This window comes from Phallusia mammillata, chromosome 6, assembly GCF_965637545.1.
Source record: "Phallusia mammillata chromosome 6, kaPhaMamm4.hap1.1, whole genome shotgun sequence".
Lineage (NCBI taxonomy): Eukaryota > Metazoa > Chordata > Ascidiacea > Phlebobranchia > Ascidiidae > Phallusia > Phallusia mammillata.
This window is the reverse complement of record NC_137257.1, coordinates 25,629,734-25,646,322: the sequence shown is the minus strand read 5'-3', so window position 1 is coordinate 25,646,322 and position 16,589 is coordinate 25,629,734. Positions and strand designations below refer to the sequence as shown.

The 16,589-nt window shown below is 36.2% G+C and overlaps 1 protein-coding gene across 1 annotated transcript; it reads right to left on the bottom strand.

Annotated features, from left to right (window-relative positions):
• Positions 1–3,786: 3,786 nt before the first annotated feature.
• LOC145234558 (uncharacterized) lies at positions 3,787–13,298 on the bottom strand. Its single transcript, XM_080099271.1, has 10 exons — positions 13,118–13,298; positions 12,099–12,292; positions 11,549–11,765; positions 10,827–10,969; positions 10,215–10,645; positions 6,899–7,038; positions 6,247–6,437; positions 5,467–5,680; positions 4,961–5,103; positions 3,787–4,669 (listed from the first exon to the last, which is right to left on the bottom strand). Exons 1-10 carry the CDS (start codon positions 13,252–13,254, stop codon positions 4,260–4,262), a joined length of 2,220 nt encoding a protein of 739 aa, XP_079955397.1. The 5' UTR covers positions 13,255–13,298; the 3' UTR covers positions 3,787–4,259.
• Between the last annotated feature and the right edge of the window lie 3,291 nt (positions 13,299–16,589).

The window sequence follows — 16,589 nt, the reverse complement described above, 5'->3', positions numbered from 1 at the left end:
CGATTTTAGAAACCGGTTTAAACCGGTTTGGAGGTTCGGTAGGAGGCAGAAACCGGTCATGACCGGTTTGAAACTGGAATATTCCCACGAAAACTCACCCGTACCTGGATTTTTCTTCGATTTTTTGACCCCCTAAAATCGAAAAAACGGAAAGGCTATAGCCTTAGGTTTTTTTCCAAAATCGGATCAAAATTTTCGATTTTAGAAACCGGTTGAAACCGGTTTGGAGGTTCGGTAGGAGGCAGAAACCGGTCATAACCGGTTTGAAACTGGAATTTTCCCAGGAAAATCCATCCAAAACCGGATTTTTCTTCAATTTTTTGACCCCCAAAAATCGAAAAAACGGAAAGGCTATAGCCTTAGGGTTTTTCCAAAAATCGGGTCAAAATTTTCGATTTTAGAAACCGGTTGAAACCGGTTTGGAGGTTCGGTACGAGGCAGAAACCGGTCACAACCGGTTTGAAACTGGAATATTCCCACGAAAACCCACCTAAACCGGATTTTTCTTCGATTTTTTGACTCCCTACAATCGAAAAAACGGAAAGGCTATAGCCTTAGGTTTTTTTCCAAAATCGGATCAAAATTTTCGATTTTAGAAACCGGTTGAAACCGGTTTGGAGGTTCGGTAGGAGGCAGAAACCGGTCATAACCGGTTTGAAACTGGAATATTCCCACGAAAACCCACCTAAACCGGATTTTTCTTCGATTTTTTGACTCCCTACAATCGAAAAAACGGAAAGGCTATAGCCTTAGGTTTTTTTCCAAAATCGGATCAAAATTTTCGATTTTAGAAACCGGTTGAAACCGGTTTGGAGGTTCGGTAGGAGGCAGAAACCGGTCATAACCGGTTTGAAACTGGAATTTTCCCAGGAAAATCCATCCAAAACCGGATTTTTCTTCAATTTTTTGACCCCCAAAAATCGAAAAAACGGAAAGGCTATAGCCTTAGGGTTTTTCCAAAAATCGGGTCAAAATTTTCGATTTTAGAAACCGGTTGAAACCGGTTTGGAGGTTCGGTAGGAGGCAGAAACCGGTCATAACCGGTTTGAAACTGGAATATTCCCACGAAAATCCACCCAAAACCGAATTTTTCTTCGATTTTTTGACCCCCTACAATCGAAAAAAGGGAAAGGCTATAGCCTTAGGTTTTTTTCAAAAATCGGATTTAAATTTTCGATTTTAGAAACCGGTTGAAACCGGTTTGGAGTTTCGGTACGAGGCAGAAACCGGTCACAACCGGTTTTAAACTGGAATATTCCCACGAAAACACACCCTTTCTTCGAATATTCCAGTTTCGTTAATGACATATTGAAAAATGAGCTTTCGCCATGCGAAGTAATGGCCATTTGTACGTTTTTCAATGACATGCAATCCTTACGTGTTCAACAATATTATTGCCTGATTGATACAACTTATATATTGTTGCTCTAGTTTATTTGTCCAAAAATAAAGATGTTACATTTTTATGTCAAATCATTCTTACAGAGTTTTGCCACACCTGCAAGTTGACCTTCACTGACCTCTTGTTATGCAGCGGTCAAGCTGACAATGACCGTTCAATGACCAATTATCATAACTTTCCCGTTCAGTTTTATACCTTTATCATAAGCAACAATGTTTTCTCTGATATATGTAACAAAGTGAAATATCATTTATCGAGTTGAAATCCTGTCTAAGGTAGGGGAAATGCGGGACCATTGGGCCAAAATTCAGTTTTTCATGATTATTTCTTTGAGTTCGAAAGAAAAATTGCCATTGAACACCTGTACTAATACTACACGTTTTAACACACTTACACAAGGGCATAACTTTCTTATTTGGAAATGCGTTGGCAAGATATTCCGTTTTAAAAATTACAAAAAATATGGCTCAAAGGTCCTTACCCTTGGGGACCATTGAGCCTCGCATAAAGGACCTTTGGGCCAGTATTTTCATGTGATATTGGACCATTAAACCACGTATGAGGGAGCTTATTAAGTGTTGTGTTTGAAAGTAGAACAATTTTATTGAAAAAGAAATCTAATATTAATCAAAAGAAAGAAATACAACCAGCATCAATTGCTTTATAGGCCCATAAATACAAGAAATCACAGTTCACAAGTCATAACTGCTTAAGTTAAGGGTTGATGTAGATTTCGCCTCTTTGATGTATCTTTGCAAAGTTGCACGAGGAATGTTGTTGCTGAAAGCGGCTTCTCGGGTGCTACATTTTTTATCAAAAACCTCTAGAACAGCTTTTCTCAAGCTAGAGTCAGTATAATGTCTATACTTTTCTTTGTTTATTTTTTTTGAAAGTAGGCATTTGATATAGGTTATACGATTTACTAGACTAATATCAGACTCTATTAATATAACAATTCATTTGTGTAAAGGTTTTTGACAGTTTAATATGCAACATAAATACATAGGCCTAACACAAAAATTCATACTTAAAACCCACAAGCACAACGCATGTATTAACGCTATTAAGATGTAAATTCAAAGGACCTTTGGGCCATGCCCAATGGTCCTGTGAACAACTGGCTCAATGGTCCTGTATTGCCGCAATTACGAACTTATCTGACTAAACTACGTTACACAGATCAACTGAAGAAATACTAATGCTCATCTAACGCTACAACTAACTAACTAATATCCTGCAAACTTTGTGTTTTAACTAGCTTTCTCTTACAAAGAAATTACAAAAATGTAAAGGAGCAAAATATTTACTTTCAAGCTGCGAAAACTTAGTTATGCTCACAGTTTCTTCTGTAAGTGACTGACCTTCTTGTTGTTACAGCTTTAAAACTATTACAACACAAGTACTTTAACGTATGACTGAGAACTCCCTACAGCGACCAGTTTGAGAGAAACGCATGATGGCCCAAAGGTCCTTCATGCCCAATGGTCCCGCATCTCCCCTATGCAACTTAAGGTATGCGTAAATGTCAATGCTAATAAAAAAAACATATAGCACTGCAGCGTAAACAGCTGACTTCTAATTACCGAAACAACTGCCAAGTAAATCTGACAATAAAGCAAAGCAGAGACCTCGTGCTCAGCTGTAAACCGCCACATTTATACACCAAAGATTCCTTTCTGTATAGGTGGCTGTCGACCAATTGGGCTGAAAATTTTACTACTAAACCCACCACAAACAATTGCTTAATTTTAGCACATTAGGGCTTGTATTCAAAATACTTTAGAATACTTCCCACTGCGCCAACCAACAAAGTATGAAACTCTTGGATCATGTACTACAGTATGTAAAGCCTTTTTGAAATTTTCGGAAGCCTGTGGATACCGCTGGGTCATTCGGGGCAAACTTCAGGAGAGGCAAATTTCGATAAATACCTAACATGTTTGTAAATTTAAGTATGTCTAAGGCACACGTTCTTGACCAAACGCATGCAACAAACCAGCGGTTGACAGAAAAAATACAGTCAAATACAATCCCTTTCAGGGAAGAATTATTTTTGACGCCCATAGATTAGTACTCATTGAGAACACTACATATTCAGACCACCCACCAAGGATAAGAATAAAACAAACAAACCAGTCTATACCACCAGATACCGAAACACCCTGTCACGCTTCTACATTTTTCTGCTTGAAAAATGAACACCTATCTCGTACCAGTGATCGAATAATTCACCGTTCCAAACGTTCCTTTCCCCGCCATTGCTGTACAAATTAGCAATATAATTCAAGACTGTGTTTAAAACCAAAGCATAAACTACCATTTTTATCGGGATCGACGGGCTGGACACCCTGCTCTGGTGGCGTCATTTTTATGTTATGCCGATATTATGTGAGTGAATTGAGTTTATTTCGCAAGGTAAAAGACAACATAGCAACCAAATGACAATAAAAAAATCACAAAGTTTGCACCCTTTTGATTTGTTTCGCGTTCAAAATTATTTTGCCTATCGGTTTTATACTTCAACATTTGCTTTGTTGGGTAAAATTATTGGCGTGACTAACAATTGTTGACAAATAGTTGTACTATATAGCAACATAAATGAGTGTCACAAAAACAGTAGTTAGGTCCTAACATCACAAAATGCGGCGTACATTACTTTTTGACACCTTACCAAACCACTTTTAATCGAGGGCACCCAATAGAGCAAATACGTATTTGGTTAGTAAAAGTTAAAATAATTGTGATAAATCCAAAACAGATAAAGCACCATGCGATAGGAAACGTTTAATACTTTATAATCAAGAACTAATTTAAAGCAACAATGAAAAATCGTAAAATTAAGGTAAAGGCAGTGAATTCAAAGTTTCGATCCCTGTCCCAAAGCTTGCACAGCAATTTGGGCCACATCAAGTGCACATCCCCAATGTTGACCAATCCCTCTATAACCATGTCCGTAATTGTGGACAACCGGGAGATTTCCAGAAGATTCCTTGACTTTTACCACTTCAACCTCCAATCGAGCACCTCCAACCCGGCCAGGCCTTATACCAACATCAGATAAGATCACTTCTGGCTTGCCAAACGAGGGCAAAAGTGTTTTAAACTTGTAGAGGAATTTCTCAGTGTCCTCTGGAATAACATGAGTTTCGAATCTTCCCAACTGATGAGTGGCACCAATACATACATGGTTACTAACTGGGCAAATCACTGTAGAAGCGGCAACATACACTTTGTCAACTGAGGGGACATGGGCCTTTATGTATTGTCCTGTAAAAGAATAATGTAAGTTTTAACTTTGTACACTACGCCTGATTAAGAAAAAAAAAACAATGATTAAAATCATGATTCCACTTTTTATAACAAAGCAGGCAATGGTACAAATGGTAACATGAGGATGCAAATAGTTTTTCAGCCATTGCGGACATAACCGTTTATTAGTGTACATTCTACTTCATTAAACTTCCATCTTGGATTTGTGGACAGCGCTCATTACAAGGTGTTGATTTTTTCTATAAAGCTTGGATTTTGCCCTTAAATTTTTTTCGGATTTTTTCTTACCTCGAATTGGTATCACCATAGGATCAGAGGCCAATGTTTTAGCACCACATCCCGAACAATTGACAACCAAATCAAAAGTAGGTGAAAGTTCAACAAACGATGTAACCTCTTTAGTCAAAAATGTCACCATTTTGTCCCCATTTCTAAAGGTTAAAAAACAGCATTACACTATTAGGTATATCTAAGTTTTAGCATTCTAGTTCAAACAAAGACTTAGTTTGTGAAAACATGTACGATGTTTGCCAACTACTTTTTAATAAAAAAAAGAAAAAGATGTTTGTAAAGTATTTTGTGCAGATTCAATAATGTCTTTCTGAAAATTTGAAATAAATTTGATTATCAACAAAATTCAGCTGCAACATTGATTAGAACAGGTGTAATAGTTCTAGCAAGATTTGACCAAAGTTTTAAAAAATGGTTTTAACTTAGCAACCCATGCAAGAATGAAATAGTCAAAAGTCAACCCTAATGAAACGTCATGAAAACATCAAGTTTCATCACCTAACCTTTTACATTTTTGCAGTAGTTTATTCTTCAACCAAGGCAAATACTTGCTCGTATCAATAATATATGCTGGGCAGTTGTAAATTGTTAATGGAGCTTCCTCAAAATTTTCAAAGAGAACAAGTTTGGCTCCACCGTCATTCATATGATTGAACATTTCTATTTCCTTTCTTGATGCGTTGCGGAAACCAAGCTTTTCACGGTCTCCGACTGAAACTGTAAAAAAGACAATTGCTGTTTTCGAAGGTTTTCAACAAATAAAGCAGGGTGGTGGTTAAACCAGGTTGTTCTCTCAACAAGTGTTCAAGTGTTTCTAGTACAGTGGTTTATAACCAGGGTCCCTCAATGGGAGGCATCAGACATCCTAAGGGGGCACACAAGTCCAATGCCAGATCAACAAATTTAAACCATATTTTTGCAAACCAGAATACATTGTTTGTGAGTTTGTAAAAACAAACTAGTTTTAAAATAAATTAAATAATATACAACACCTTATGACGCAACACAACAGAATTGGGCTGTAGAACTGTAGAACAAACACCCAAGGGGATGTGGACATAAAAGGTTCAGAACCACTGTTCAATAAAGTTTGGGGTTTGAGCACTTGAAAAATCTTTAACTTATCACTAAACTACACTTGCAACATTCCAACTTTTCTTTAAAAAAGATTTAAGTTTCTTAATATTGCAAAACAAGTTGCCAATTCCAGTTTGACGAGCAAGTCTTGCTATAAACCAAAAATAGTAATTTTAAACAGAATGTTTTCCTAATTAAAACCTTACTCATGCTATCAATAAAATCTTTCTTTTGGTTGAATAGCACAACTGCATCACTGGGTCGAATTCCAGCATATTCAGCTTCTGTAGGATGAAGGGAAGCACAAAACTTCATTGTTGCCAAAACATGCTTTGTAACATTAGGGCTATCCAATACCCCTGTTTCACGATTTATCACCACTCCAAATCCATGGGCACTTAAATAGTAGTGGACTGTTAAAACCTAATACTACAATTTTCTGTTGTTTGTTACTTCTACATATTCTGTGCTTAGGCAAGATTAATCTATTTAGGTGTAACATAGAAAACTAGAAAGGTGTCTTTCCTATATGTTGTTAAGTTACATATACTACATCCTACTGGATGGTTATCAACAATCAACAACAACATTTAACATACCAAGTATATTATTAGTTGTACCTAATTTTAATTGGGTCCCTAGGATTATTCAGAATTTTACAGCTCAATTGTGTTTACCAGTAAAAATGAATGGGTCAATACTCAATAAACACGTGTAAATGTGCATTTAAAAACAGCATTTTGGGATTAAGAGTGTTCTGTCCAATTTCACAATAAAAATGCACGAACGTGCTCTTAAACATATTCAAACAATACAGTAAAAAACACTTTAAACACACAAAACTTGCATTAATCTTACCTGCACAGGTTTTTCTTTTCCGGATAAAACTCCGATGCAATTACGGTAATTTCGCAATCGGGAAACTGATGGCAAAGACATAACGCCGAAGCCAGTCCGTTGACGCCAGCACCTATTACTGCTATTTTGAACGCCATTGATTAATGCTGCAACGGACAACGCCTTTACGCTGCAAGCAGAAACATGCATTCCGAAACTCAATTGACGCAGTGACGCGCAGAGCTTGTGCAAACAAAACGACCCAAACCTTTTTCTCAAATGAATCGAACTTTCCCACAACTAAAACGCAATCATTCAATCAAATCGGGAAAGTCCCATAAACACATTCGAAGTTAAATTATATCAGGGTTGCCATACCGTCCTTTTTTTAAGATTTGTCCTTACTTTGAAGGGCAATGTGTTAGAAAAGTTTATTGTCCTTATTTCTAAGAAATGTCCTTATTTTTGACTTGAGTCCTTCTTCTGTCTTATTTTCAACACTGGTCAAATCCCTATTATATTACTGGTGTAACGGTTGCAACATTATTGTGCAATGTTTATGAAAACGATTGCATGCTATTTCGCAATAACGTTTCACACCACTAAAAGGAAGGGTTTACCCTCATTTCTGCAAAAACTAATGTTTATATTTCCGTTTCTATGGTAGTCATAAGTTATTTTCAGCCATTTTTCGGGTTCCAGAAAGATCTAACAGTAAACATAGTATATTTCCGTCGGCATTTGCAATGTTACACATATTTCCGTCGGCATTTGCAATGTTTCCGCAGTTGTGTTTCGTATTAGAACGCGTCGTTTCCACCCTGTGTAAAAAGCATATGGTGTTCACTAAATTGCGCTATGGCACTATAATTCACATGGCTACCTTAAAATAAATAATATAAGTAGGCTAATATGAGAAAAAGAATTCGTACACCGGCCTATGTTTCGCACTGTTATATAAGCGTAGACTTTGATGTTTTCGGCCTTCTATTTTCCACCGGGAAAGATTCTATTTTTGGCTTCTATTTTTATCCCATATGGATGTGTAGCTGATTTGGACGTTCGCCTTTAATGTTATTCAAGAATACAAAGAAAGAAGAGACATATGTGTGGCTGTTAATCAGTCAGCTGTTATTGAGATGCAAAGATCAGACTCTCCAAACAATTTCCAATGAACATCATAGTTTACATTGTAGCCGCCATCGAGGCAGGCGTGTCTACACTGGTCAAATCCCTATTATACAAGTAAAAGTAAACCTAGACCTGAGCTGTTGTGAGATGCACGAAATATTGTCTACGAACAAGAAGTGACAGATTTGTTTCTTCCAAAATATTGCATATGATATGTCACGGCTCGTATAACTGCAAAAGATTTTTCCAAAACCGTTTGTTTTGTATGAAAATTTCATTTTTCGATTGTCCTTATTTTTGGTTTCAAGTCAATGGCAACCCTGGTTATAATTTTGGACAATAAAAGGTATCCTAACAATTAATAGCCAAGTGGCTAGTTATCTAATTTTTTCTTTAATACTGTATTTTTCAGCACCTAAAATGAGTTCGAAAAAGTTCCAAATGTCATAGGCTCACATATCACAAGAATTTTTAACACACTTTTTTATTTTATTCCGTTTTATTTTATATGGAATCTAATTGAAAAGCAGAAAAGAAATCAAATTTCAACATTGTTAATCAAATAAACATTTCAGTAGTTGCGAAATAATACAAACTTTGCCATTACCACAGTTTACTTACTAATGTAACACTTATGTAAGTTAAATCTGATGGCACAATTCAACATAAATAAGAACATAGTAAACAAAAAAAAGCTGAGTGATTTGGCTTATTTTAATTAAATACTCTCGCTTGTTGAAAAAGCATAACTGCTATAAATGCCTAAATGTTGCAATGTTTGAATATGTCTTGCATAACGTTTGAAGGGGTAAAGTTGTAATGTAGCAGAAAGCGGTTGTACAGCACTGCTCTATGAAACAGGCACCTGTAACGAGGTAAACATGATGACAAACATACACATGCAGTGACAATTAGTAAAATAATATTCTTTTCTTACAACACTAATTGGCTTGACTTGATAACCTGAAGTAAAAAAAAATGTTCAAAAAATTGAGGCAGAGTAGATATTAATTGAAGGAAATATAAATTTGTAAAAATCTAGTCTTTGTGATACATAAACATATACACATAAAACAGTGTACATATCTGGTATGGACTTTAAACATTTTGAAGGTTTGGAAATTTTTTGCATTTTGGCATAGGTAACTCCAAAATTGTGAGGTTAAATTATAAAATTGTACACAAATTTAGTGGTGGGATTCCAATATTTTGTCAGCCGGTTCTACAGTCCATTGACAGTAACCAGTAATGCTAACCCGTTTGCTGATCTTATAAAATTTTTGAGATGTTTCTGTAGAAACATGTGTGAACTGACTGAATCACACCACTGCACAAATTGTAATGCAACCATCTAGGGCAGGGGCGTATCCAGAAATTTTTAAAGGGGGGGGGGGGCAACGTTTTATTTTGGGAAATTCCCTAATGACGTCATTATACGTAAAAACGACGCATTAAGCGCTTTGTCCAAAATTGTAAGCAGGCCCAAAACCGAAACCCGGCCCAACTTTCGGCGGTTTTTCTACCTGTCCAATTGACAGAACGACAAATTATTTTAGCAAAAGCTTTGTAGTTTTCTAAACCCGCCGCTGCTATTTAGCTTACTCAGCAAAACTGCAGTCAGGCAATCAAAATCGTTGCTTAAAAAAAACGGGCAGAAATTTCTAAAGAACTGAACGCCTTTCTGAAGCGGCAATCCTACTGATAAGTTGCGCAATGTAACGGACGCACTAAAATTGTGCCTGGCGAGTAACAAACTACGTTTAATACGTGTTTGTCAGGTCGAAACTGTTAAGTTATTTTATTATTAAAAAAGTTAACAGAAACAATACATCATTAAATGTTTTTAACCATTTTTACTCAGTTTACATTCTTTTACTGCAAAAACAGTTGCATAAAGTACATTTAACACTAACAAAAACCAATTAAAACCAGCGTTCTAACCGGAACGTAACTTTCCGCTTGTTAGCGCATAAAACTCCTTGTTAAACCCTTGTTACGTCACAATTGGCAATTAGATAACAAGCGAATACAAGAGATTGAAAGCTCACGACTTTGACATAACGGCTCCCTGTTATCACGCAACCGTAACCGAACGATTTGAGCCTATTTAATTTACCGAAAAATTTTTTGAAAAGGGGGGGTCCGGACCCCCAAACCCCCCCTTGGATACGCCACTGATCTAGGGTAAAATACACAAATCTGCTTAAAGCTTTGCTCTTTCTGAATATGTTGACTTAGCAAGTCTAGCAACCTCTAGTGCACACCCCCAATGCACAGCAAAACCTGTTCCCCCATGGCCATAGTTATGTATCACAGGCAGTTTTGTAGTATTAAGGACTTCTGAGGATGGTTTTAAATTGCGTTGCCACCATTCTAACTCAAGTCGAGCACCACCATATCGAGCAGGCCTAATGCCAACATCAACCCTTAGTACTTTCGCCCCCTTTACAGCAGGGACAAGGGTTTCACATCGCCGTAGAATGCTTTCTGTGTCTTGAGGATCCACTTGTGTGTCTGATCGACCCTCCTGATATACACCTCCCAAGCATATGTCATTGACACGCGGACATACAACTGTTTCGCGTCCAGCAATAACTTTCTCAATACCAATTGTTTTCTCAATGCTTATGTACTGACCTGCAATACAACACAAAAAACATTGTTTATTTTCATGTTTATAGCTTACATATTTATTTGTAATATATCTTCTTTTTGACATTTATTGACACCGAAGTTGATCAACTAAATTGAATTTTACCGCCTAAGTCAAACTGTATGTGCAATGGTTGACTCATTTATTGGCAAATTGGCAACTTACCTCTTATAGGAAATATATTGGGGTCATTGGCAATTTTCCCAGCATTAAATCCAGCACAATTTACAACCAGATCAAATTCAGAGGTCAATTCATCCAAATTTGAAATTTTGCGACAGACAAATGTCACCCTTGCCTCACCATTGCTGTGAATACAAACATTTTGCTAATGTTTGCATTTTGACAGAAAATACACCAGAGTCACAACGATGGATAATGTTTTTTGTCACACGATGTCAATGTAGGCTAAAAAATTACATGTGCAACAAAAGACAAAGGAACAATCAAATTAGCTAGTAACAAAATTCATGTCTAAATCTTACAAGAATCCTGGTCAAAATAGCAGTAAAAGCAATGAAACCAGTTTCTACATTAAATGTGATGGAGTTTTTTACTTAGTACCAAATGGCAAAAATACAGCACAAATGCCAAGAAAAATTTTCAGCAGTAAGAGGAAACACAGCTGCAAGACAAAGGATCTCATATCTTAGTCCAAACTGACTGATATCTATAACTAGGGTCAATATCTCCAAACAATATGCTAACTTTAACACAAAAACTAGTTAATTGCTTTAGTCTATTTTACATAGATATCTACCCAAATTGCTCAGTTGATCAGAAAAGATATTTGTAGAGTTTTTTTAAGTTTTAATATCATGAAGTTATTAAGGAAGTGATGCAACTAAAAAAACACTGGTTACAAACTATAAGAGGCTACATCTCACCTCATTTTTAGAGATGCCAACTCGTTTTTCAACCAAGGAAGATAAAGCGAACTGTCAATAACATATGTTGATGTTTCAAATGCAAACAAATTATGCTCAGCTTTTAAAGGAGGAAAAAGCAGCTCCATTGCACCATCTTGTGATAAAGGAAAGAGTTCTTTCGCCTGTTTCTCAGTGATCTTTTTCAAATTTTGAAGACATCTTGCTCTTTCTGGCACTGTGTATTAAACACATAAACTGGAAGTAGTAATGGACACAAAATTAAATACACTATCCACCCAATTTTATCAATAAACATTTGAAACACTTTCTGTTAGTTTTACGTTTTGTTTTGTTTAATTGTAAATTGTATTAAAAACATAATTTAAAGTGCAATAACTTTCTATCTGTTAAATACATGTAAACAAAATTTAATATGACAAGAAAAAAATGAAACAATGTTATTAAAAAAATTAAACTAAATGTTAAATACTAAAGTTACAGAGTGGATATTAGATTCCGCTTGATACGTTGCGTCAAAGGTCAAAATTGGCCTTTAAAACACACTTACATACTGAATTTAACCCCTGTTCGCCCTTCTCATGAAAAGTCAGTATAGCATCAATAGGTCGAATTCCAGCTAATTCTGCAACAGTTGGATGCATTCTTCTGCAGTATTCCCGTGTTTTTAACAACCAATCTGAAACCTTTGGGTTGGTATTGAGACCTTCTCGTCGATGTCCAATTATTCCAAATCCATGTACACTAAAGGTTTAAATCCGTGTGAGCGCTTGTTAAGTTTTTTTGCTTGACCTCTAGCATTGTTAACAACATGCCATTACCATTTTCAACAGTTTAAACTGATTTATTTTGAAGCAATACCCCCTTGATTTTTCTTACACCGCCAAGCTTACAGATTTAAACCCATTGCTATGAAACAATCAAGTCATAATAGGATAAATGTTTTGCTATGTGCGCATTTAATAACATTGCCCTAAATCACTTTAAGTAAATGTTTGGCTATGTGCACATTACATGACGTTGCCATAAATCACTAAAAACGTGAAGATTTGGAGTTTTTCTTTCAGTTTTTCCTCTTAAACTATCAAGTTTTTTTAAACGTTGGTTCATTTTTTTGCTTAAGCTTTAGTATCCTAAATAACATTTCATTAGCACTTTCAACACTTTTAACCTTTATTGGGTTTAAGCAATGTATCTTCAATTTCTCTTAAACCACTAAGCTTACAGATTTAAAACCTTTGCAATAATAACAATTCATAATAGTCATAATAGGATAAATGTTTTGCTATGTACACATTACATGAAGTTGTTCTAAATCACTTAAAACATGAAAATTTGGAGTTCTTCTTTCATGTTTTCCTCTCAAACCACCAGATTGCAGATTTAAACAATGGGTAAAATAACAACCAAGTCATAATGGGATAAATGTTTTGCAAGATGGACATTTAATAACATTGCCCTAAATCACAAAAAAACGAAAGTATGAGTTTTTTGTTTAGAATTAAATCATTATTAATTTCTAGCTGTTTTGTGACCTTTCTTATTTACAATTTAAGAAAACAAACTGACCTTGTAATGCCTTGACGTTCTGGATAAAATTCTGATGCAATTACTGTCACTTCACATGTTGGAAAATTCTGGGCCAAACAAAGTGCTGAAGATAGACCAACAACGCCTGCACCAATGACAGCAATTTTCAAGGTCATTTCCAATTCCAAGGTTAAAAACTATATCTACAAGCAACTACACAGCTGATAAACGATGTTTATATATTTAAGGCTCATTACTTGTTTATAAAATCAATTTTAAAGTTCAATTAGAATTCATTATCAATTCTTAACCTTATTCGAGTGCACAGCTGCACGCAGTCGCAGATATGTTGCAAATTGCAATCTTCAATTGAAGAATGTTAAACAACCTAAGTTTGCGGAGTAAGCAGTTTTAGCCGTAACATGACCTCACCTCTGTTTCCATCGCATAAAACAGACTAAGCACACAAGATGGTTGGTTCAGTGCCGGAGTTTTCGCTTGTTCTGTTTGTGTTTGAGGTTGGTTCAGACAGCGTTGACAGTTTGAAACAGTAAAATCTTGTTTTAGTGTTTTACTGCTTTTATTTATTTTAGCGTGTTTGTTTTAGCAATCATTTTTATATCGTATTGTATTTTGGTTACAGGAACTGATGATGTCATATCGGCGAAATATATATTCCTTCATTTAAAACCGACTGATTCTGTTTAACCAAGGATTTACAGTCTATTGGTTTTATTGTATTAAAGTACACAAGATATTTTCCTTTGCAGCAAATATTTAAGGTCTGAAACGGTGTTTACACGAGTTGCTGAAAATCATTGTCCTTTGTCAAGATCATGTTGACATGACAACGCGTCGCTTTATCGCGTTAATCTCACACGGTTTCACTGCGTTAGTTTACATATTTTATCATTGTATTGTATCAATATTTGTCGTTTCTTCTTCGATTTAGAGCAAGCGTTTATTTGTTGCGAAAATAAACCTTTTCCTGTTTTGATAATATTTGTTTCCTGTTTTACACATTCGGTGTCATTTATGACGATTTACCCCCAATAAGGAACTGCAAGTGAGTCCAAAGTTAACTATTAATGGCGACTAGGGATTTGTTGTGTGTTCTTCCTTCCGGCGCTTGAAACTATCCGGCAGGGTTTCTTTCGGTGGTTTCTTTTCCTGTCGAACCCCACCCTCTTTCCCTAACACGGGTGGTTAGATTCTAGGGCCCCCGCGACTGGTCCCACCATCGTCCCCCCCAGTCGTGTTATACTCACTCTGCGCCACACTCACTTTCTTGTGAGCACCCGACACATAACGCCTTATAATACGGTGTAGCTGCAGCGCGTTCAACTACTATCCACCAATTGTGCCCGACACTTTTTTGCGCTTCATAACGTCTTAACGTTGCGCAGCTATTTCCGGCTTGGTGATTGTTTTAGTGCAATTGTGTTGCTATGTTGTCTTTCACCAAGCGAAATAAACTCAACTCAACTCAACTCAACTCAGTATCGCATCTGATACAAAGGCTAGTCTGACCAGTGCCACAATATTGACGTGCCTGGTCACTGTCGCCTTTTTCTTTTTTTGTTCTTTGTTTCTTTCTTTCTCTTAAAAGCGCCGCTCTTTTTCTCTGGTCTGACAGCGGCATAATTTTCCCCTGAAAAACGTCAAGTTTAATAATGCTATTAACCTATTACAAAGATCAATTGTTCTGAAGCAATATCCTACCCAACACTCGCGTATTTTGTTCTATCGCACAACATTGTAAAACGTCAAGCGACGCTAAATCTGACCCAAAACATCCGGGAAGGCAGGGGATAGTACATAAATCACATTAAGCAAGAGATTATCTGGATTTAACCGGCATAATGTACAAAACTATATTGTTGGTCTGAAAACTAGGAGTGCTGATGGAAGAAAAAAAAAAAAACTACTCTATCTTGAAACCTTTCAGACTGGTAAGTTAATTGCTACTGCCCCTCACTTTAAAAAGACATTTTTAATGACATAAATTTGTGTTTGGTACAAACAACAATAAATCTGCAAAAAAAATTTACACAAGTAAATTACAAGACAATTGCACTTTGTGGTAAAACACATAATGAACTGTTTACTCAAACACTATTTACGTAAACTCACAATTATAAATAAGGTAAATGTTCAAGAAAAGTTAATTACAGCATTATAATAATTTAAACTTGTAGCGGTCACGTGCTTTTAAACCATCATTTTGGCACTTTGGTTTGGCTAAGCGTTAGGTAATGGAAAATTGTAACTTTGCAACCATGACTTTTCGTTCCATGGAATTTATATGCTGCTTTTGCGACATATGGTATCGAGCGGTGTAACTTTACTGTTCCATCGGTTCTCATGATTCAGTAACTATTGGAAGCACATATCCAGTGTCGTTGTTACATGCAGTGTTTCATACCGGAACGGAACGGAACGTTATACCGGAACGAAATAAATAATTTTTGGTCCAAATACCGGAACGAAATACCGAAATAAAAAATATTCAAAATACCGGAACGGAACGAAATACCGTTATTTTTTATTTCGGTATTTCGTTCTGAAAAAATCCAGGAGAGTTGCTTTAAATGCTTCGTTCATCAATTAAAAATCATCGTTTTTTATTTGTTTTAATACAATCACAGTTAAATCACTATGACATCTGTTTTGTCATACATGTTATGTGACGTAATAACCACCAGACAACCATCTTTGTTTGTTGCAACTTGCTTATACTCCGTTTGGTTAACTTATTTTAGTGTTGGTAAGCAATGAGCATTGATATTTAACGTCATTAGATATTTTAGCCTGTGTGTGGAACTGTAAGACTTTTGTAGGTTTAAGTAGTGGAATAAGTGCGGGTTATGATTGGTAACATAACAGTGATACATGTTACGATTTTCGTTCTCATATTATTGCCAGGATATTTTAGATTAAGGGATGGGTCGAAAAAGGACAAACCAAGCGTGGAATTTTTTTACTGAAGTAAAGAAGAAGCAGAAAGTTGAAATAAAATGCAGGCATTGCGAATTTGTTTTTGAAGGGATGGCTCATGGCGGAAACATGTTAAAACACATAAAAAGTGGGGTTCGACATACATGATGTTTCGTGGTGTCCTAGACTTGCGAGACACAATTGACGAAATAAACACGCAAGGTGTTCCTGTTGCAGGACTTTGCTTGTCAGAATTGGAATGGAACAATGTACGTCGCATTGTTGATGCATTGAAACCGGTGTTCGACGTAACCAAGATTTTACAAACCCGAAATATTGCTGGAGGGGAGTTCTATGCCCACTGGATTAAACTAAAGACACAATTATCTGATTATGATAATCCTCTTGCAAGAAGTATTGCCAACAATCTGAGAAGCAGAGAAAAGTGTTTGCTTGGCAACGCAGCTCTACTTGTTTCAGTATATGTTGATCCGAGGTACCGTTGTCTTCTCTCGGCTTCCGAAAAGGGCGTCGCAAGAGCACAGCTGCACGAAATGTGGTTAAAACTAAAAAA

What these genes read in the sequence shown, in the direction of transcription:
- LOC145234558 (XM_080099271.1), bottom strand. Translation starts at nt 13,254, where the DNA reads ATGACCTTGAAAATTGCTGTCATTGGTGCAGGCGTTGTTGGTCTATCT. An exon ending in GAAAAGAAAAACCTGTGCAG is followed by an intron (nt 6,438 to 6,898) that starts GTAAGATTAATG and finishes CTACTATTTAAG; the next exon opens with TGCCCATGGATTTGGAGTGG. An exon ending in CTACTGCAAAAATGTAAAAG is followed by an intron (nt 5,104 to 5,466) that starts GTTAGGTGATGA and finishes TTTAACCTTTAG; the next exon opens with AAATGGGGACAAAATGGTGA.